A 24,173-nucleotide genomic window follows, 5' to 3' on the forward strand; every position below is an offset into this window, starting at 1 on the left:
CGCACCATAGCATGACATACACCGGACTGAGTGTTCAGGAAGCACATGACATGCCACCCCACAGAGAACTATTCCTGCCCTGCTGCACAACCTATTACGGCCGAAATACACAGAGCCGTCTGAATGAGGCCTAGGACAAATAGTCCACACACATCCCTCACAGAACCCATCTCACCCCAGGAAAGCAGCAAAACGGCTGCAGCACACTAACGTCTACCAGCGGACACACCGGAAATACACCCAGGAATAAAATCAGTTACAATTGTAAATGGCAAACAGAATAAACACTGAATAGTTTAATCCATAACGTAAAATTGGATTTTCCCGGCCCCATACCCTCAGTAAAAATGGCCGAGAGCTCACTTCCGGTGCGTAGACGTTCTCTTCCGCGTGAGTCACGTGGTTCGCATGATCACACAGCTGTAGCGTGAGCGGCAGCACAACGTGTCCTCTTCTCAGCAGGTGAGTTCTGTCTGTCACCTATATTTATAGTGGTCTTGTATATGTGTCACTTCTGTACCGCCCCTGTACTGGAATGAAGGTGTGCAATCAGAACACAACAGCAAGCTGAAGGCGAGGAATCCCCTGACTGGAGAGGATATCCCTGGTTGTATATATAGGTGCAATAACATGTAATCGTTACTATAGTTAGACGAGCTCATTCAATCTGCTGAAGTATTGTATTTGTCTTACTAGATCTGTCTCAATAGTTTACATTGCAGTGTCCTAATCAACTGTTTCCTATATGGGACATCCTGTTATAATTTGCACTAATCTATAAATGTCAGGTTATACAAAGCTTCTCACTGATTTTATGTTATTATTATTGTATAATGAAATTTTACAACTCCCTTGGGGCCTGTTCACATCTGCGTTGGCTTTCCGTTCCGGGGTTCCGTCTGAGGTTTCCGTCGGGTGAACCCCGCAACGGAAAGTCAAACTGAAACCACAGTTTCCGTCACCATTGATATCAATGGTGACGGAAACATTGCTAACGGTTTCCGTTCATCACCATTCAGGCAGGTTTCCGTTTTAACGATGGAATCAATAGTGGAGTTGACTGCGCTATTCTGTCGGAAAAACGAAAGCCTGCCGGAATGGTGACGGATCTGGTGGCAATGGTTTCCGTTTGTCTCAGTTGTGCAAGGGTTCCGTCGTTTTGTCAGAATCAATAGCGTAGTCGGAACCCCTGCACAACTGAGACAAACGGAAACCATTGCCACCGGATCCATCACCAATAAAATCCCTGGTGATGGAAACGGAATCCTCTGGTACTAAAATCGATCTAAACTCTGCTCCATTGGTTGGATCTCTTATTCGTTCTTCAAGAGTTATTAGTTTAGTAAAATTTGTGACATGTCAGAAGTGTCGATCGGGCAGGTTCTGCTGAGAGCCCCACCGATTGCTGAAACGTTGGTGCAGAATCGCTCAGCCGAGCGCTGTGTCCCTTTGGTTGTTCTGGGATAAGTTCTGCTCCTCTCGCAGTATTGCATCTGTATTTCAAAGGGGCTGTCTTATGTAATTTAGTTTCCTGCCTAGAAGACAGCCGACGTAATGGTGATGCAATACTTGTGACCTACTGATGAGATATGATCTATAATAAAGACTATTACACATGCTTACAAATATGCTCCTGTCAAGCTGGCCACCCTGTCACAGATTCAGCGAGTAATCGCTTTTTTGTCCAGTAAAATGATTGGCTCATTAAAATAGATGGGTTCCAACAGGCTCCGTTGTCTTTCATGCGGCATATCTAGTGCTTCTGGTTTATCGTTGACCGCAACCTCAATATTTCCTTAAAAGGCAAACCAGGTCGTGAGCAACCTTGTGACCAACCCAAAAAGTTAGCTTTTTTTGAGCGTCGTCCGCGATCTTGTTTTCCATATTAAAACATTGCGCTTATGGTAATGTCGCAATTGTATTGCAACTCGCAGGTGACCTAAAGTCTTACTTTTAAAGAACTGGCAGCACGTACCGGTATTGATAGTCCTGAAGTTCAACTGTTAGGCCCCATGCACACAAGCTTATTTTTGCGGCCGCACTTAACCCGCAAATCTGCAGGTGATTTGTGGCCCCAGGGTCCGTGCATGGCCCAGGAGCCTGGACCACAAAAAGAACGGACGTCTTATTACGGTCGTGTTTTGCGGTACAGGCTCGTAGAAATTAATGCACACGACTTGCGGGTGGCTCACGGGTGACAGGAGACCCCGTTCTACAGATACGTGCAGGTCCCAGAGGTGGGACCCGCATCTATCTGACATCTATGACGTATCCTGTGGATATGTCATAAATGTCCCTCATGGGAAAACCTCAATAGCGATCGCGGCATTTAAACTTTTAGGAGGGGGATGGCACCTTCCGAGAGCCCAATGAAACACCCGCAATGGGATCTGGGGGCGCTGATGGTTGTCATGGCAGCCCGGGGGCCTAATGAAGGCCCACCAGGTCTGCCTTCTGTCTGGCTCTAAGCCATTCTTCCGGCAGGGCTTAGCAGAAGCCTGTAAAAATGACAATATACTGCAATACGTTTGTATTGCAGTTTATTATACCGGTGATCTAATGATTGCTGGTTCAAGTCCCCTAGTTGAACTAATAAAATGTGTGGGGAAAAAAAAACTTTCCCATTTTTCCCCAGCACATTGTAAAAAATAACTGGTATCGCTGCGTCCATAAAAGTTGGAACTATTACAATATACCTGCTGCGGTGGTGGTAGCCGCCATGCGGTGCTGCAACCGCTAGAGTAGGGACCCACTTTAAAGAGGTCGCCGTGAAGTGGCAAGTGGGCTTATACAGTTTGATCAAAATGTTTACAAAGAACCTCATGTTCATGTTTCTAAATTATGCCTAGCGGCTCAGATCAGTGTATATACTGTGGATTGTGCGGTCCATGTCTAGTTTCTCACAATGCTGATATTGTATAGTCTATCCTCCTCATTTCCTTTGTTTTACTTGGTACCAGCACTCCACGCATTTGAAAAAATACCCAGCTGATTTTAATTCCAGAATGACCTCATAAGTGTTCCTGCTCTTGCTTGTGCTCTCAGTTGGCCACTGGGGGCGCATGGCAAGGTGAGCTCATTCCATCTGTTCACATGTTGTGGTGCTGTATGGTGGTGTCTGTTGCTGTAGTGCTGCACTTGTGGGGGGATGTGGCCCAGAGCCAAGGAGGCTTGGCACGGTCTGAAGGCATGGGTGCTTTTGGGCCGCTGGGTTGCTCCCTCTGCAGGAGTGGTGCTGCGGTGGTGGTAGCCGCCATGCGGTGCTGCAACCGCTAGAGTAGGGACCCACTTTAAAGAGGTCGCCGTGAAGTGGCAAGTGGGCTTATACAGTTTGATCAAAATGTTTACAAAGAACCTCATGTTCATGTTTCTAAATTATGCCTAGCGGCTCAGATCAGTGTATATACTGTGGATTGTGCGGTCCATGTCTAGTTTCTCACAATGCTGATATTACAATATACCATTATTTAACTCCTATGGTGAACGGCATAAAAAAATTATTAAACACCAGAATCCTTGTTTTTTTAGTCACCTTAGCGCTAAAAGTTATGGCCCAGAATGTGGTGAAACAGAACAAATATATATCTATAGTTTTTTTTTCTTTGTAAAATATGAAAAAACACCTATTTTTCTACGTTTTTGCTGCAATTACAGATGTAATTCTCTTGGGTTAAGTCTCTATTAGTTTAGCACATCTAGATGCAGAATAGTGCCTATTCTTTCAGGCAAAACTGCTCCAATTTCTTCGAATTAGGCCCCATGCACGCGAACGTAAAAACGCCCGTAATTACGGGCCGTAATTACGGCCTGTTTTTACGGGCCCATGGACTTCTATTGGCCACGTGTACCTCCCCGTAAGTCTATGGGGCTCCCATAATTACTGGTGACTACGTGTGCGCACACGTAATTACGGGAGCGTTGCTAGGCGACGTCAGGAGAAAGTCACTGTCCAGGGTGCTGAAAGAGTTAAATGATCGGCAGTAACTGTTTCAGCACCCTGGACATCGACTTCCGATAACCATATAAATCAACGTGTAAAAAAAATAGAAGTTCATACTTACCCAGAACTCCCTCCTCCTCCAGTCTGGCCTCCCGGGATGACATTTCAGCCTATGTGACCGCTGCAGCCAATCACAGGCTGCAGCGGTCACATGGACTGCCGCGTCATCCAGGGAGGTCTGGCTGGATGTCGAGGGACGCGTCAGCTAGGCAACGGCCGGGTAAGTATGAATTTCTTTTACATTTACCTCGGAAAGGGCTGCCCCTTTTCTCTATCCTGCACTGATAGAGAGAAGGGGCTGCCGATTAGTGCAGTGCAATTTTGCAGCGAAAACGAGCCCGTAAATACGGGTGGAATACTGGTGACACCGGACCCGTATTTACGGGAGGGAAAAAATACGTTCGTGTGCATGAGGCCTTAGTCTTGGTTCACACGACCTATTTTCAGGCGTAAACGAGGCGTATTATGCCTCGATTTACGCCTGAAAATAGGGCTACAATACGTCGGCAAACATCTGCCCATTCATTTGAATGGGTTTGCCGACGTACTGTGCAGACGACCTGTAATTTACGCGTCGTCGTTTGACAGCTGTCAAACGACGACGCGTAAATTGACTGCCTCGGCAAAGAAGTGCAGGGCACTTCTTTTCAACGTAATTTGAGCCGTTCTTCATTGTACTCAATGAAGAGCAGCTCAAGATATACAAGCGTCACAGACGCCTCGCATATTACGAGGAGCTGCATTTACGGCTGAAACGAGGCAGCTGTTTTCTCCTGAAAACAGGCTGTCATTTCAGCCGTAAATGCCTGCTATCGTGTGAACATACCCTAAGATGGTTGTGTTAGTGTACAACTGTCTTCAAGTCATGACACATTCTCAGTTGGATTGAGGTCTGAGCTTTGACTAGGCCATTCCAAGACCTTTAAATGTTCCCTTTTATACCACTCCATTGTAGCTTTAGCAGTATGTTTAGTGTCCTTGTCCTGCTGGAAGGTGAACCTCTTTCCCAGTCTCAAATCTCTGGCAGACTGAAACCGGTTTTCTTATAGAATTTCCCTGTATTTACGGCCATCCATCTTTCCTTCAATACTGACAGGTTTTCCAGTCCCTGTCGATAAAAAGCATCCCCACAGCATGATGCTGCCACCACCATGCTTTACTGTGGGAATGAGGTTCTTGGGGAGATGAGAAGTATTAGGTTTGTGACACACACAGAATTTCCCATGATGGCCAAAATGCGCTATTGTTCCTGGTGATCATGTGACTGGTTATATGATCGCCGGAAAGCACAGGTCTAAATAGTGACAATAGAGACTATAACAGGGCTGCTTTCTCCTGTAACTGGGGCCGGGTCTCTTCTGAGCTGTGAGGGACAGACCAAATAAAAGTAAAAAAATACACATAAAATACACCACCTTCCCTCAAACAAAAACGCTTCCCTGCCAATCATTGTCGTAAGGCTAGCCCTGACCCAATGACCCTAAAATACACATGTAATATCAAAATTTACTAGAGAAAATGACGATCACAAATGAAAGTCCTTTAATTTAGAGAAGAACAAGTCCCCTGCTGATCCCCTTTCAAAGCTGAAATATAAGGCCTCGTGCACACTTCCGTGTACCGTTGAACGGCCGCTAATGACGGTTCCGAGAATCAAGGACCACACACACACACGCATGGCTTCCGTGTGCAGTCCGTTGTTTCATGGACCAAATCAATGCAAAGGCCGAGACTGTTCCGTCAAAAACGGCCTGCCCTATTTTTGACGGAACGGCCGCACGGTTCCGTTAAAACAACGGAAGTGTGCATGGCCCTATTGAAATGAATGTGTCAGGGTGCTATCAGTTAAAAAAACGGATAGCACTCTAACGAAAAAAAACTGAAGTGGGCATGAGGCCTAAAAATCTAGACTTCCTTCTTCTGAAGTACAGGTCAATAACTAACACTGCAGACTGATTATGGTCATCCACAGCCGGTCTTGTGCGTACCTTGCAAACTCCTGTTTCACCTCGCATATGGTGATCGTGGCAGCCAATTGAGCTCTGATCAAGGTTAGAGATCGATCGTAACAGAGGATGCGATCTTGTCGTGTCCAATCTGCCTGCAAAAAGAGATGCATGTGCAAACAACACAAAGGGACACTGTAACCTTGCTTTATTGCCTGAAAATGATAAATGGTTCATCCTGTTAAGATTAGCAGCAAGAATGCTACTAATCAATGATTCTGTTCTCTCTGTGTTTGGGTGTTGCTAGGCAATGCCTTTGGTCTGAGTTTGGATTTGGTCATAATTTAGCTTTTGCTTGGTTTAATTAGTGCAGAGTACTTTTCTTGGGCTTATATACTTCAGACCTGGATTACTCAGGTGCTGGTTCTAAGTTTTCTGGCATGTGCTAACCTCTTTCTAGATTCTAGTTGGTGACTTTGTTCTTGTCTATGTGTTTGTTTGTACTGTGGGACCTGTCGGTCCTCTGTGAGATCTAGTTTTTGTGTAGTGGCTTTGTGTATCCTGGTATCAGTACTTCTACTGGCTTGTTTGCATTTTCTGTGCATCTGGTCTGCTGCCAAGCTGTCTTACCCTGCTGTGGGATAATATGCAGATAGGGTAGTGAGTGCTGTTTATTTTTGTCCACTGTCTATTCATCTGTTAACTGATTCCATGCTATTCATCTGCCGTCATCTCCATCTTCTACTACCTTCAGTATTCAGTTTCGCTTATCCACTGGTGAGTAACTTGTGCCTTTTGTTTTCTGTCAGTGCTGATGCGTACTTCACCCATGTGATGGTGATTGTCTGGTATTCTGGTCTTGAACACCACTAGTGGCATAACACATCCCAATGTTGTGGCAGAATTGCATCTTGAAACAGCACTGCTACTAACTGGACTAGAGGCAACCCACAACACTGTCGCTTTAGCCTACTCAGTCTACTATATAAAGTTCTGATCTCTGTCCAGCTGGTCAGTCCTGCCTGGAATGAAAAGATAACACTGGACATACACTTGTGATTTTTATTTTTTTTCTTCCCTCACAAAAAGGTAATCCAAGCTGAGCAGTGTGCATATTTTCTGTGCCCCCCCCCCCCCATTGATCAGCTGTAATCTGTAACCTTGCAGTAAGGCCCCATGCACACGCACGTAAAAACGCCCGTAATTACGGCACGTTTTTACGGGCCCATGGACTTCTATTGGCCACAGGTACCTCCCCGTATGCTTATGGGAAGGTGCCGGTGCCGTTGAAAAATATAGAACATGTCCTATTTCAGGCCGTAATTACGACACGGGCAGGCCCATAGAAGTTTATGGGGCTTCCGTAATTACGGGTGAGTACGTGTGTGCACCCGTAATTACGGAAGCGTTACTTGGCGACGTCCGTAAATAGTCACTGTTCAGGGTGCTGAAAGAGTTAAACGATCGGCAGTATCTCTTTCAGCACCCTGGACAGAAACTACCGATCACAATATAGATCAACCTGTAAAAAAAAAAAAAAAGACGTTCATACTTACCCAGAACTACCTGCTTCTTCCTCCAGTCGAACCTCCCGGGATGACGTTTCAGCCCATGTGACCGCTGCAGGCTGCAGCGGTCACATGGACTGCCGCGTCACCCAGGAAGGTCGGGCTGGATGTCAAGAGAGGGACGCGTCACCAAGACAAGTATGAATTTCTTTTACTTTTACCTCGGAAAGGGCTGTCCCTTCTCTCTATCCTGCACTGATAGAGAGAAGGGGCTGCCGATTAGTGCAGTTCAATTTTGCAGCGAAAACGTGCCCGTAAATACCCGTATTTACGGGCACGGGTCCGTAAATACTGGTGCAATACGGGTCAAATACGTGTGACCAAGGACCCGTATTTACGGGAGGGAAAAAATACGCTTGTGTGCATGAGGCCTAAGTGTAAAAATTTTCCCTACAGCGCCTATTCACATCAATGGGATGTCTGTGTAATGCAGAACAGGTCCTTGAGAGCAAGAAACACACTTTGTAAATGCTCTCCACTCTGGCCAAGGGATGAGGATCCTGAACAGAGGACCCCCCCCCCACCAATTAACTTAGAATTCCCTAATGGGGTATATGAAAACCAGATAATTCCATTGATTACAATATAATTTAAACACCGTTACTCATTTATGTTCGTTTTGTATACTTTACAGGTGTTCCTCCACTATTACCGTCCAAGGTTCATGTGGGACTGTGTCCAGCCGTTGGTAAAATTCGGACAAGATGCTTCCCCAGGGTAGAATGCTGCTAGCTCGCGTATCTGTTTATTGGAAGCCTTTCTTTAGAGGACGATTTCTGTTGGTCACTAACACAGTTAGCTGTGGCGCATTGTTGGGTATTGGTGATACTGTCCAGCAGACTCGAGAGCTGAGAAGGGATCCAGATAAACAGCGAGACTGGATGCGAACAGGTAAATGTTCTATGTTAATAACTAAATAAAGAAACTGATATTTCCATAATGTAGAACTCCTGCATCGCTGTATTCCCTAGACAGGTACGGACTTCTCTGTATCTAAGGAGCCCAAGGTAGTTTACCATCAGCTGAAGTTTAACTTAACGTTGTAAGGCCCTATTCACACAGTTTTTTCCAGGCAGAAAAATCTGCCTCAAATTTCCTTCAGAAAAAAAACACCTCTGCCTCACATTGAAATTAATAGGAGACGGTTTTAAGCGCTGATTCTGACACGGTTTTCACGTCAAAATCCGTGCCAAAAAAACTCAGTGTGAACAGGGCCTAATATTGTACCTGATGGAGAGGGCTGGGAGAATTTGGCATGGGGAAATTTTTCTCTAAAACATGTCATTGAAGACTGGGAGTGTCTAGTTATCAAGTCCTTACAGTAGCCGTGAGGCCTAAAGACGTTTGAAGTACCAGCAGAGAAAGCAAGGAATAATAAAAAGTAAGAATATTAGCTCTTGTTCTCTGTACAGTAGTTTAGTCCTTTTGCTATAGTAGTGTTCTGGTCATAATTTGATAAGATACTTGAATTTTAAACTTTGTATGCCTCTCCTCTTTCAGGCTGGGCTTACTACTTTTCCATAAAGGAAAAAGCCTGCATTGTCAACTGCTTGTTATATGTAACATTATGATGTGTAGCTGACTGATCGCACTCTGGAGAATTGCAGGTCTCCAATGGCAGTGCTGAAAGAATGGGCTTTCTCGTTACTATCTTCAGGTATAGGCCTTTGCTACTAGGAGGCTGACACTAAGTAGGGAAGAAGTCTTTGCTTCACCCAGGCACCCCATACCCTTCCCACAGACACTGGCTAAATCCGTTTTAGCTTAGCGTCCGTAGGAGGCGAACATGACCCGATTCCCAGTTCTGCTGCTACTTTTGTTTTAGTTTTACTTCATTATTATTTCGTCTGCTTGCCTGCAGGTGGGTTGTGCTGGGTAACCAGACACTTTTCTGCACTCACTTTCTCGCAGGGGTATTCCTTAAAGAGGTCCTATATGCATGGGCATGCTTTATTGGGATAGTGAAGTCCCTATCTAGGGGATATACCTTAGGGACCAATGCTGCACCTTATTCAGACTTAAACCCCATTCTGCTCTTGTTAGCGGTGAGGGAACGAGTGTCGTGCGGCGCCATTTTGCGCTTCCCTGGGCTGTCGTCCTGTCAGTGCTGCATGCCAGATACATTATTCCAGTCCCCAGCTTGCATTGTTGATAGGTTGTAGGTAAACTTTGGCTGTGCATGCCATGCCCCCCAGTGGTTGCCTGATCCCAGCGGGTCTATTGGCCGGCATCGCTTCATTGGGTATCTAGAGGGAGTCTTCTTTAACCCCTTAAGGACGCAGCCTAGTTTTGGCCTTAAGGCTCAGAGCCCATTTTTCAAATCTAACATATTTCACTTTATGTGGTAATAACGTCGGAATGCTTAAACCTATCCAAGCAATTCTGAGATTGTTTTCTTGTGACACATTGGGCTTCATGTTCGTGGTAAAATTTGGTCGATATATTCAGCGTTTATTGGTGAAAAATTGCAAAATTTAGAGAAAATTTTGAAAAAATAGCATTTTTCTGAATTTAAATGCGTCTGCTTGTAAACAGATGGTTATACCACCCATAATAGTTACTAGTTCACATTTCCCATATGTCTACTTTAGATCGGCATTGTTTTTTGAACATTCTTTTATTTTTCTTGGACGTTACAAGGCTTAGAACATAAACAGCAATTTCTCATATTTTAAAGAAAATTTCAAAAGCCTTTTTTTTAAGGTACCTCTTCAGTTCTGAAGTGGCTTTGAGGGGCCTATGTATTAGAAACCCTGATAAAACACCCCATTTTAAAAACTAGACCCCTCAAAGTATTCAAAACCGCATTTAGAAAGTTTTTTTTAACCCTTCAGGCATTTCACAGGAATTAAAGCAAAGTGGAGTTGAAATTTGCAAATTTCATTTTTCTTGCTGGATTTCAATTTTATTCAATTTTATTTCTGTAACAGAAGGTTTTACCAGAGAAACACTACTAAATATGTATTGTCCAGATTCTGCAGTTTTTAGAAATGTCCCACATGTGTCTCTAGTGCGCTCCTGGAATAAAACACAAGCTCCAGAAGCAAAGAAGCACCTAGTGCATTTTGAGGCCTCTTTTTTATTAGAATATATTTTAGGCAGCATGCCAGGTTTGAAGAGGTGTTGAGGTGCCAAAACAGTAGGAATCCCCCAATAGTGACCCCATTTTGGAAACTGCACCCCTCAAGGAATTCATTTATGGTTGTTACCATTTTGACCGCACAGTTTTTTCACAGCACCTATTTGAGTTGGGCTGTGAAATTAAAAAATATGTAATTTTTTCCAATAAAATGTCATTTGTGATCAAAATTTCTTATTTTCACAGGGAACAAAATTTTGTTGCCCAATTTGTCCTTAGTGCGGCAATACCCCATTTGTGGTGATAAACTGCCGTTTGGGCCCATGGGAGGGCTCAGAAGGAAAGGAGCGCTATGTGTTTGTTGGAGTCCAGATTATGCTGGTTTGGTTTTCGGGTGCCATGTCGCATTTGCAGAGCCCCAGAGGTATCAAAGTAATGGAAACCCAGCAGAAGTGACCCCATTTTGGAAACTACACCCCTCAAGGAATTCATTTATGGGTAATGTGACCATTTAGACCCCATAGTTTCTTCACAGAACTTATTTGAATTGGGCTGGGAATTAAAAAAAATATTTATTTTTTCCAATAATATGTTTTAGCTCAAAAATTCTTATTTTCACAAGAAATAAAATACCCCATTCTGTTGCACAATTTGTTCTGAGTGCAGCAATACCCCATTTGTGGCGATAAACTGCCGTTTGGGCCCATGGGCTCAGAAGGAAAGGACCACCATTTGGCCTACTGGGGATTTTCTGGTGCGAAGTCATGTATGCAGAAGCCCCTGAGGTACCAGTACAGTTGAAACCCGCAAGAAGTGACCCCGTTTTAAAAACTACACCCTTAAGGCATTCATCTAGAGGTGTAGTGAGCATTTTGACCGGAGATATACACCCCATAAACTGTAATGTGGGTTTTCCTGGGTACGGCAATACCCTACATGTGGCTGTTATCAGCTGCCTGGGCACACAGCAGGGCCCAGAGGGGAAAGACGAGGGGGGATAGGCTGTGCAGAGTACATCAGGGTAAGTAAAATTGTGGTAAATTTTAAACCAAGGGATGTATGATAAATTTTCATACAGAGCTCTGGTTTTTCGGGACACGTGTCACATTGATATATTGTGTCCTCCCTTATCCCCCTCTTATAGCAGACTTTGCACCTCTTTTGACTTTTTCCCTTCTTGCCAGTTTGGGAAACTTCTCCTGGAAAGTGTTGCCCTGGTACGATGCGTGTGGCCCTGCTTCCAGAAGTACTGGGTGCCCCCCCCCCCCCTTCTTGGTCCCTAAAGATTAGGTTCTTGATAATCACCTCTTGAAATTCCAGGAAAGTTCCCCTCTGGCCTGTACATCGACGTAGCACATACACATTGTACAAAGCCAACGGTATGAGGTCCCCGGCCAGCTTCTTATACCCCCCTCATGGCGCTGTAGGGCTTCAGGACTTGATCTGACAAGTCCACCCCTCCCATGTACCTATTGTAGTCCAGGATGCAGTCTGGTTTGGTGGTCTCTGTACTGGTACCTCGTACAGGTACATGGGTACTGGTGTGACATCTCTCTTATCCTTGGTCACAACTCTGTGCAGAGTTTTTTTCGAATGAACTTCAACACCATGGCAACGAAGGTCCACCTCCTGCAGACCAGATCAAGACCCTGTGAGCCAAGCCACTCACTCTTCCATCTGTTTCTGCATTCGTGTGCTGGGCAGGATCGTGTCAACCTTTGTGGCAGTTCTAAATGTGCATTTCGACTACAGGACCCTCCAGGTGGTGCTTCTTTTGCACTGGGACAAGTCTCAGAACTCACTAGACAAGTTGATTCCCCTGCCTTCTCGGATTCGTCTGGAGTTGCGCTGGTCGGAGATCTCGATGGCCATCATGCTGGCAGTCTTTTCTTTTCCTCCAGCGGCTTGTCATTTCAACGGTTGCCAGCCTGTCTGGATGGGGTGCAGGTTAACATTCAGAATCTTCCTGGTCCTTTCACATTGGATTCTGACCGGGCTACCCTAAAGAAAAGCTCAGACTGACCACTCCAGGGGTTTATTTTCTGAACCACTAAGGCAGCACTAGGAGTTGGGCTCCTGGATCCTTCTGTGGGCAGAGTGCCATGTACCAGTGCTGTCAGCGGTTCACGTACAAGGAGTGGGCAGCTGGGCCGCAGACTTTCTCAGTCAGAAAAGACTAAACTTGGGAGAGTCGTCTCTTCACCAAGAAGTAGTCCATAAACTTTGCAAGAAGTGGGGAAAGTCAGAAGTGTATCTCTTTGGCCCTGTTCACACTGAGTTGTTTTTTTATATTGAAATTTTTTTTAGGCAGATTTTGACCTGCCTGCACTCTTTGCTGCTTTTTTTTTTTTTGCTGTGTTTTTTTTTTTTTTTTTTTTATGTCAATGGGAGGTCAGAGACGGAAATGCCTAAAGAAAGGGCATGACTCTATTTTATTTTTTTTCCACTCGTGGGAAAAAAACACTTTTGCCTCCCATGAAATCATTGGGAGGAGATTTTGTACATTCTTTTGGCACGGCTTCCGCATCGAGAACTGCGCCAAAAAAAACTGTGTGAACAGGGCTTTTGCGTCTTGTCTGAACCACAAGGTTCCAACCTACAGTACGTGGCCAGGGAGTGGTATTCCAGAGCATTCACCGTTTATGTCCTGGTCACTCCGTGGGGCAAGATCTCTCACTCTTTTAAAGATAACTCAAGGGGAGGGTAGGTGTTCCTGTGATTCTTGTGGCACCGGGCTGGACTTGCTGGCCCTGGTACACTGACCTAGTCAACATACTCGCGGACGTACCTTGGCATCTTCCACCTTGGCCAAACCTCCTTTTCAAAGTCTGATATTCCACTTTACTTTAGATGCATTTAATGACATAGCTGTTGAAGCCGAGGTTCTGAGGCCCCGGATCTTTTTTTTTTTTTCCCCCGCTAACTTTGGCCTTTCGATATCAGACGAAGACTTTTTTTTGCAAGGGGTCGCTCATGCGGTCCCTCCCTTCAGACATCCCACTGAGCCTTGGGATCTTAATTTGGTCCTGGGGGCTCTTCAGGTGGCTCCTTTTGGAACGCTTGAGGGACATTTCGATTAGTCTGCTTTCCTGGTAGCCTTCACCTACATCAAACTGGTTTCAGAAATGGCTGCCCTGTCCTACAATTCCCACTTTTTGGTCATCCATATGGGAAAAAGTGGTGTTCCGACCTGTCCCGCCCTTTCTTCAGAAAGAGGTCTCTGCCTTTTTATATCCATGAAGAGATTTCCTTCCTTTTTGCATCTCCCCATCTCCTCTGAGGGAACAGGCATTGAACTGTCTTGACGTGGTAACAGCAAAACGCATCTATCTGGCTGCGACTGAGTCGTTTTGGCACTACGATTTCTCTTTTTGTCCTTCCTGAATGGCCACACAAGGGATGGTCAGCGCCCGAGGCCACCATTGCACGTTGGATCTGGTCTATCATTTTGGAAGCGCGTTGGTCCAAGGGTAAACTACACCAATATGGAGACAAGCAAGATCCCCCTCTTCATCATAATCTAATAAATACGTCATATAATCATATACAGGGGGAGGGCATATATAAGCCCACTGCTACATGATCTCACCGGTGATGACTCACTAAATCGAAATAATAACCTAAAAATAATTGTACTTAAAGAGGCTCTGTCACCAGATTTTGCAGCCCCTATCCGCTATTGCAGCAGATAGGCGCTGCAATGTAGATTACAGTAACGTTTTTATTTTTAAAACACGAGCATTTTTGGCCAAGTTATGACCATTTTTGTAGTTATGCAAATGAGGCTTGCAAAAGTCCAAGTGGGTGTGTTTAAAAGTAAAAGTCCAAGTGGGCGTGTATTATGTGCGTACATCGGGGCGTTTTTAATACTTTTACTAGCTGGGCGTTCTGATGAGAAGTATCATCCACTTCTCTTCAGAACGCCCAGCTTCTGCCAGATCACGCTGTGACGTCACTCACAGGTCCGGCATCGTGTCAGACGATGTAGCTACTTAGCTGCAAACGCTGATGCTGCTGCAGAATCAACTGTAGCCTCTGGTGCCGATGTGTCCTCGCTCGTCTGACACGATGCAGGACCTGTGAGTGACGTCACAGCGTGATCTGGCAGAAGCTGGGCGTTCTGAAGAGAAGTGGATGATACTTCTCATCAGAGCGCCCAGCTAGTAAAAGTATTAAAAACGCCCCGATGTACGCACATAATACACGCCCACTTGGACTTTTACTTTTAAACACACCCACTTGGACTTTTGCAAGCCTCATTTGCATAACTACAAAAATGGTCATAACTTGGCCAAAAATGCTCGTTTTTTAAAAATAAAAACGTTACTGTAATCTACATTGCAGCGCCTATCTGCTGCAATAGCGGATAGGGGCTGCAAAATCTGGTGACAGAGCCTCTTTAAGTGATTGTAGTAGTGTTTACTTAACTGATTGCCCTGCTGGGCTAAATAATCTACAAAAGTGGCAGGATGTGACACTTAGGCTATGTTCACACGGGGTCTTTTGCCGAGTTTTTTGACGCGGAAACCGCGTCGCAAAACTCGGCAGAAACGGCCCCAGAACGCCTCCCATTGATTTCAATGGGAGGCGTCGGCGTCTTTTTCCCGCGAGCAGTAAAACTGCCTCGCGGGAAAAAGAAGCGACATGCCCTATCTTCGGGCGCTTCCGCCTCCGACCTCCCATTGACTTCAATGGGAGGCAGGAGAAAGCGTGTTTTCTGCCCGCGGCGCTCAATGGCCGCGGGCGAAAAACGGCGCGATAATTGCTATTCACACGGAGTATTTTGGGGGAGGAATATCTGCCTCAAAATTCCGTTTGGAGCTTTGAGGCAGATATTCCTCCCCCAAAATACTCCGTGTGAACATAGCCTTAATCTACAACGTAACCTTTATTGGATTTGTTTAAAATAATACAAAAAAATAAATAAACACCCTGGTGTGAAACTGTTTAAAATACAATTCTGACCAGAGTTAGAATCTCAGAACTGTATCCACTAATGTCACTTTCTTTTTGTGTGCACTAGGGACTGACTAACATCTATACAATTCTCACACTAGCCAGGAACCTGATCACAAGTCCTCTTGTCTGTGTGGGAGTTGTAGTCCTTTCCTCTGTATATGTTGAAGGCTGCTGTTTGCTCTGACAAGAGCGGCCTCCAGACTCACAGAGCTTCTATAATATTCTGGTAGATAGTCCCTATATTCATGTCACTGCTCCAACATGTTTCACCAGCCTCTTTTACTGGCTCTTCAGGGAGAAAACTGGCAGCATAACAGGACAGTTTTGATAATGGCAGTGGCAACCAGATCACAGCATTGCTATATGCTCATAGCCACGCCCCCTCCCTGTTCACACCCCCTTTATCCAATCAAGAGCAAGGCAGGTGCGGCTAGAGAGCTCAGCGCCACCTATTCTCTGATGTAAGAGGGGCGGGAGCTGGGCGTGTGAGAGAGAGTAACCATGGGAACCAAACAGCGCATCCCCAAAGCTCAGTAACCATAAAGGAGCTGTCAGATCTCCTGATCCGGAAACATTGCAGCAGAGAAATCTCACAAACCATTTATCCAGTGACCGCATGAGTGGACACTGAGTTTTAGGAGACTGGTTTAATACTATCTAACTACAGTCCCTATATGATGCACACATTATCGGGACATATTAGATGGCTATACAAAATATAGTGGCTGCATTATGCTAATGATGCATAGGTCTGGACTCCTATTATCCTCCTACACTTCACAAAAGCAGCCAAAACTGACATTCTCATTAAGTCCTGCCGGACTAACAGATTTCATCCTGTGGATCCGTCTGCATTCTACCTGTAGAATCCTTTTATCCCAGTTACCCCCTCTACAATTTTTGGGAACAACCTGGATTCCCATAAATTTCATAGAAGCAGGATTACAACGATTTACCGTATGGACATGTCGTGAGATTGGTGTATCTCTCATTTTGGATATCTTTCAAGCGATCCCTCATCCTGCGTCTAAATTCACGCTTGGTTTTACCAACATAGTCCATCGGACACTCACATCTAGCCAGGTATACAACCCTGCTGGATTTACAGTTAATGAAATCTCTGATTTCAAACTGTTCACCTGTTGCTGAGCTGGTAAATGTGCGTGAGGGCAATAACTGGTCACAGGCAAGGCATGTTCCACATCTAAATATCCCCACTGGCTTTCTGGAAAGCCAATTATCCTGTGGCTGTGGTGGGGCATAATGGCTGTTGACTAGGCGATCCCTTAGGCTCCCCCCTACGAAAGGTAATTTGAGGTCTTGGGCTTAGGATATTACCCAGGTCCTGGTCATGCAACAGAATCCTCCAATGTCTTTCCAGCATCTTTCTAATTTCTCCATGAGCCTCATCAAAGACCCCAATTACCCTGAACCGTCTATCTTTCTGTTCTGTTTTTAAGTTTTGGGACCAATAGGGAATCACATTCCTTGTCCACAGCCATTTCAAATGCTTCCCGCAAAATGCGATCAGAATATCCCCGAGTTTTAAAACCACTATGGAGATCCTTAGCCTGTCTCTTGAACGTTGAGGTTTTAGAACAGTTCCTCCTGAGGCGGAGTTATTGCCCCCTAGGTATACCCTTCTTAAGAGCATATGGATGTGAGCTCTCCCACCTCAGGTGGCTATTCATTGCGGTACTTTTCCGAAACCCATCCATTAGGATCACATTCAATGAGAACGTCCAGAAAGGGCAGTGCATGTTTAGCGGCTTCCGCTGTAAATTTTAGACCCAATTCATTGGAGTTTATTTGCGCAATAACCTAAAAATAGTCTATAACACACCACAGTTATAAAAACATGTACATTTTATTGACTACAAAAACATAAAATACATATTAAAATCAAACATGATTGCCACAGTGTGATAGATGGAAGCCAGACAGTGGCAGATATAGATATATTCCAAAAAATATATTTGATATATCAAAGGGTAGATACACAGAGGGAAAATATGATCTCATTATGTCAAAAGGTAATGCTGGTATGATGCAAATAGTCTGACCAAATGGCTATTGTCCAGCAAAGATACTTATGTAGTGGTCATAATGCATAATAGTAGCTTACCCAAATAAAAGTACATATGTGTTACTCATACGTATATGCATACATAGTAACAGCTTACCCAAGCAAAAGTACATGTACATTTAGTGAAATTTGGAAAATCTAAGTTTGTTTTTTTTGTTTTTTTTTTCCCCTAATGTAGTTTTAGCTCAGGTTTTTCCATTTTCACAATAAAGGAGAAAAAGTACCCCAACATTTATAAAGCAAACTCTTCTGAGCACGGCAATACCCCATATGTGGTAATAAACTTTTGTTTGTACACACGGCAGGACTTCGAAGGGAAGGAGCGCTATTTGGCTTTGGGAGCTCAAATTTAGCTGGAATAGTTTTCAGGTGCCATATCGCGTTTGCAAAACCCCTGAGGTACCGAAGTACAGTGGAAGCCTCCAAGAAGTGACCCCATTTTGGAAACTACACCCCTCAAGCAGGACATATGACAGGGCTCAGAAGTGAAGAGCAACATGCACATTTGTGGCCTATCTTGGTGATTTTCACACCATTGGCCCACAATTGCAGGGCTCTGAGGTCAAATCGTAAAGCCCCCCCCCCCCCCCCAAGTAGTGAACCCTATTTTGGAAACTACACTCCTTCGGGCATTTAAGGGGTGTAGTGAGCACTTTGACCCCACAGGTGTGTTTTCATTAGAAATTCACCCTTTCAGGAGTGATACATTTTTTTTTGCTTTTCTGTTTTTCACTCCCCGCCTTCCAAGAGCCATAACTTTTTATTTTTCCGTCAATAGTGGTGTTTTTTTTTTTTGCGGGAGGAGCTGTAGTTTATATTGGCACCATTTAAAGTACCATATGATGTACTGGAAAATTTAAAAAAAAAATCTTTGCGGTAAAGACATCAACTTAAAGAGGCTCTGTCACCAGATTATAAGTGCTCTATCTCCTACATAATCTGATTGGCGCTGTAATCGACAACTGGGCATGAAAGAAGCAGGGCTGGAACAATGAGAAGTGTATGATACTGATTGGTCGCATAGCAATGAATGGATCACAAGTCCTGATTCACCTGTTCATGTCATTAAATTAGGTATGCTTGAGAATTATATAATTGTAGTACTGATCATTGCAGAAAAAGTACATTCATTAATAAAGATGTGATCTAATGCAACAAAAGCAACTTAAAATTGTATATAAACTGCAGTGCATGATACATATTCTAGTCTGTAAAGTATTTTTTTCCCTGTCTTGGTCAATATACATTTTGAGTATTGTATAAAAGTAGATCAACCCTATAATGCATGGCTGAAGTGGCAGATTTAATTAAAACATGTTTTTTCCGGCAGGTCGCATGTTTGCTATAGGTTGCTCAATGGGCCCCATGATGCATTTCTGGTATTCCTGGCTGGATAGGGCATTTCCTGGTCGAGGGATCAAAATTATTTTGCGTAAGGTTCTAATTGACCAACTGGTGGCTTCCCCTTTTCTTGGAGTATGGTACTTTTTGGGTAAGCTTTAGTTATGTTTAGCTATTATGTGTAAACTTCCATAGGTGACAATTTCTGACAGAATGCTTCTTTGCTTCCTGTTACTGCCCTTCGCCAAAGAAATGACCATGACGTGAAGGGTTCAGGGTCTTTCAGTCTTCACAACCAGCTGCGATACTGCATGCCTGACACTCCTCAGCCTTCTTAGCCAGGCGGGAGAGTAGTGGATATGAGCGCTCTTGGTACTTTTCATTAACTAACTTAAAATATGTACACATAGCATGCAGTAGGTTTCAGCCCCCTGATCAGCACTTTAGGGATTAAGTTAGTGCAAATGTCTTTCTAGAAGTCCTTCTATGTCACCTTTTATTAAAGCGTTATTCCCAACTTAGATATTTATGGCATGTTCTGTGGATATGCCATATATGTCTAATAGATGTGGGTCCCAGCTTTGACCCGCACCTATATTGAGAACTGGTGTCACCTAATCCCTGTTTAGCCCGGTGAGGTGGCTGCTGCAGCAGATATTAGGCGGGGGTTAGTGCGCTGCTTGGCTGTTTCCATAACACTCATGCAACAGAGTGGCGAGAGCCGCGCTCATGTGTGGCCCCCTCTTTACTAGCAGCCATCTGGAATCTGCGGCCAGTGGCTGACTCGCCATTCTCGATATACGTAGGTTCGGGTCCCAGACCTGTAGAGATGCCATAAATGTCAAGTTGGAAATAACCTTTTAAGGCATCTTGTACATGCCCTAGTTAAAGGGTAGCAGCCCTAGTGACAGATGCAGTGTAATCACATTATTCAGAAATTTCGAAGTTCTTTTTATAAATTGAGGGTTTGGTAGAGTTCTTATGATAGATTAATTTAGCTTTGAACTAACCTGCTCTGTATACAATTTAACTTTCAAAGGGGTCCTTTAAGTGTTCATATTAATACATAAAATAAGTGAATCACCATTGCATACACTGAAGACTCCGTAGTAGATTTATCAACTCTTCTGTTTGGATCTTAGCATTTTTCTCCCAGGAAAAGATCTAGTTTTGGGGCTAAACTGCGAAATTGTGTATTAAAAACAATGCAGCTACATTTTTGTTTTCCACTTTGCATTTCTGCAATACTGACGTCCTATTTTCAGATATGAATACAGGTCCAAAGTCTCGATTAGTTTGTTTGTTTTCCACTCTTCATATCTACTATATTCATAATTTCCACTTCTGATGCTGTTGTCTGTGTACAGGTATGGGCTTAATGGAAGGACAGAGTATGGATGACAGTTGGGCTGAGTTTAAAGGCAAATTCTGGGAGTTTTATAAGGTGAGGATGTTTTCAATGATTCATGACATATATTTATTTTATCGTTGCACATTAGTGACTAGTGATTCTAAAAATTATTTTTTTTTTTTAGGCTGACTGGACTGTGTGGCCTGCTGCACAAATGATCAACTTTTACTTTCTATCACCTAAGTATCGTGTCATTTATATTAATGTGATCACAGTAGGCTGGGACACCTACCTTTCCTACCTCAAACATAGGGTGAGACTTAAATTGTTAAACTTTTTTTTTTTTTTGCTCTTCTCTATATGCGTTTTAATAACTAGAATCGATATGTGGTGTAAGGCGGTGTGACGGAACAGACTGCTGTATATGACATCTGTATTAAACGGACAGTTTAATATTTTATTTAAACCTATTTATTAAAGTATAAGATTAATGTGGTAAGAGGACATGAATGGCCATTGTGCCTGGAGTTGAAGACCCCAGTAATATGAGACTTGCTGCCTGTGACAACCACATAGACTGAGATTTGCAAGGGATACACCTTTCTGATAAGCAGACTTGGGCTTCATGCACACGGCCATATTACATCTCAACATTTATTACGGGGCCTCTAATTTACCTCTGTACATCCTTCTTTTTTTGTTTAAACCAGCCAGCTACAACATGGCAGCAGCAGGCTAGCATTATCAGGGTGGGAAGGCCCACTATTTCTGTGCTTTCCCAGCCTAATAAAACCAGCCTGCAGCCACCCCAGTAACAGAGCATCACGATTGATGGTGGGTCCCGGGGTAATAATGGGGGATTAGTGTTAACCTTTTCACTGGCTCACACTAAGCCCCACCTTAGTAATGGACGCTGTCAATGCTCCAGCGGCCATAACTAAGGCGGTAGTAATAGAGTTAAAAAAAAAAAAATACAAAGACATAGAGTATTTTATTGAAATAAAAAACACCCACACAACCGTCGTTAACCATTTTATTGAATAAAAAACGTCATCGAAGTAGTCCTCGAATCCAATGTAGTCCAACATCTGAACCTGTAAAAAAACAAAACCATTAGTAACACGTGGGCTTAAATACAGGGTCCCTGCAGACAGTAACGTTAAACTTGCCCTCCTCTTCAGCTCTGGACGCAGTGGAGGTCCTGACGCCATCCAGTGTTGCGACGCGAGAAGACGTCAGAACCTCCGCAGCGCTCTGGAACGAGGAGGGTAAGTATATTGTTACTACTAAAGTAACAGGGGCCTGTGTATTTTATTACATGGGTCCCAGTTACTATAGTAACATTTTATAGGCGGGAGTCCCATCACAATTGCTATCCCTATAGCTACGCCATTATGTGGCAGCCGCCCTGAAATCCTTAGCAACGTGCCAAACATCCGGGGCTTGGGCCCCAAAAGCCTAGTGCTAGCAACTCTACTGTCTGACACCACAATCTAGTAGCCATAACTTGTAATATGTCAATCAAGAAAGGCACCCAGGCCCTTTTTAAAATCTTCTAACAAATCATCCATAATAACTTCCAGTAACTGCCATTTCTGTGTTGATGTAGAAACCTTCTTCCCTCTAGACGTAGAGGATGCTCCCTTTTCATGGTGGCAGGACTGGGTATAAAAAGTTTGTAAAAAAAAAAGATCTCTTAAGTGTCCATTCAAATATTCAAGCATCTATGACCCTTTTGATGAATCTCACGGTCTTATTTTTCTGGCTACTACAGTTTATTTTGCTGTCCACTAATAACCCTGAGGCCGGATTCACAGTGCGTGATTTTCACGCACCCATTGACTTCAATGTGTGCGTGATGCGCGAAATACGCCCAAAGAACGGACATGTCGTGACTTTTTCGCAACGGACTCACGCTGCGTAAAATCACGCAACTGTCTGCACGGCCCCTCAGACTAATATAGGTCCGTGCGAGGCGCGTGAAAATCACGCGCGTTGCACGGACGTATATCCCGTTCGTCTGAATAAGCCCTAACTCAGTTTAAATGTTGGTTTTACCCAGTGTTTTCTCTTCCTGCACCAAAATCCACAGCAATTTACAGTAAATGTGGATCGGGTCTGGACTTACCCGTATATTTATCAGTGTGAACCCCTTCCCGCAAATGAGCGTTACTGGATCTCCTCCTTTTTCGCGGTGAGTTCCCGGAAAGGGGTGTACAGTAACGCCCTGAGGATGAAGTGCGCACAGGGGCTGTGCTCACTTCATCTTCACCGGTTGTCTGCTGTAATATACAGCCGACATCCCACTGCTACGACTGAGATCACAGTTCTCTCTGATCGCTGCTGTTTAACCCCTTAAATGCCGCTGTAAATAGCAACAGCGGCATTTAAGTGATTGACTGAGGGAGGGTGCTCCCACTGTACCCTATTGGCCCCCCCGCGAAAAATTGCTGGGTGCCGATGGTTACTATCGCAACCAGGAAGCCTAGCAACGTTTCGCCCTGTCGAGAGAAAAATAAATAAACTGTAGCTCTCAGGATATGGTAACGCTAAAACATTGTTTTATTTAGAAAAAGTGTTTTTGCTGTGTAAAACATGTAAAAACCATATAAATTTGGTATTTCCGTAATCGTATCGAACTGCAGAATAAGGTAAACGTTGTCTATGCTGCACAGAGAACTCTGTTAATGTATAAACGGTGAGAATTTAGTTTTTTTTGGTCTCCTCGCCTCCTAAAAAAATCTCATGTGCCCAAAACTTATACTAATAAAAACTACAGCTTCTCCCATTAAAATCAAGCACTCACACAGCTTGTCAACGGAAAAATAAAAAAAGGTTATGACTCTCGGAACGCAATAATGCAAAACCACGGCCCAGACTAATTTATATGTGCAGCAGTTCTTCACCTAAAACCCCACGTCATCATTTGCTAGTATCAGGGTTTACTGGTAGCACGTCATCAGGGTTTACTGGTAGACCCTGTAAATGCAGCGGAAACTATGACGTTTTGGGGTCTTGTGCTACATATGGGGCTAGTGAAGAAGTCAAAGATTAGGCAATTCTGGAATGCAGATATTTTGTACAATACCACGGACACCCTTTAGCAGTGCGACTCCTGCTCTGTGCATAAAGGATTGGTTCAAAGCGTACGTCCCTATCCATGGATAACTTTTATTATTCATTTACCCCATTATTACATCATCCTATTATGACCTGGTGCACTCCGCCCAGCTTACATATACTTTTATGTACTCTGCCCAGCTTACATATACCCTGATGTGCTCTGCACAGTTTACATATGCCCCCACATTATAAACTGAAACACCAGTAAAACACTAAACAGAACTACTACCAAGCAAAATCTGCTCTCCAAAAGCCAAATGGCGGTCCTTCTGAGCCTGACAGTGTGCCCAAACACTCTGGAGAAACTGCTTAACAATTTATGGGGTGTATGTCTAAAGTGGCACAAGCCGGGCACAACATATTGGGCACTGAAATAGAAAATCTGTGGAAAAATGGAAATTTTCAATCTGCAACATTTATTGTGTACTAATTTCTGCAAAACGTGTGGGGTCAAAATGCTCACTACACCTCATGATAAATTCCTTAAAGGGGTGTCGTTTCTCAAATGGGGTCACATCTGGGGGGTTTTCACTGTACTGGTACCTCCACGCAATGCAACATGATGTTTAAAAACAATTTTTTTTAAATCTACACTCCAAAAATGAAATTGCGCTTTTTCCCTTTAGACCCTTGCTGTGTGTCCAAATAGCAGTTTACAACCACATATGGGGTATTTCCTTAGGAGAAATTGTGTAACAAATTTTGGGGTGTTTTTTTAGT

The 24,173-nt window shown here is 44.0% G+C and overlaps 1 protein-coding gene across 1 annotated transcript in view; it reads left to right on the top strand.

The window, feature by feature from the left end:
• Positions 1-396: 396 nt before the first annotated feature.
• The window catches only part of MPV17L2 (MPV17 mitochondrial inner membrane protein like 2), a 32,585-nt gene continuing 8,808 nt past the window's right edge, over positions 397-24,173 (top strand). The window contains exons 1-5 of the mRNA XM_075850044.1: positions 397-462; positions 8,149-8,405; positions 18,969-19,130; positions 20,347-20,423; positions 20,515-20,643. Coding sequence (XP_075706159.1) covers positions 8,219-8,405; positions 18,969-19,130; positions 20,347-20,423; positions 20,515-20,643 — 555 coding nt within the window. The 5' untranslated portion in view covers positions 397-462; positions 8,149-8,218. The remainder of the gene's footprint in view (positions 463-8,148; positions 8,406-18,968; positions 19,131-20,346; positions 20,424-20,514; positions 20,644-24,173) is intronic.

Source organism: Rhinoderma darwinii, chromosome 1 (genome assembly GCF_050947455.1).
Source record: "Rhinoderma darwinii isolate aRhiDar2 chromosome 1, aRhiDar2.hap1, whole genome shotgun sequence".
NCBI classification, from domain to species: Eukaryota; Metazoa; Chordata; class Amphibia; order Anura; family Rhinodermatidae; genus Rhinoderma; species Rhinoderma darwinii.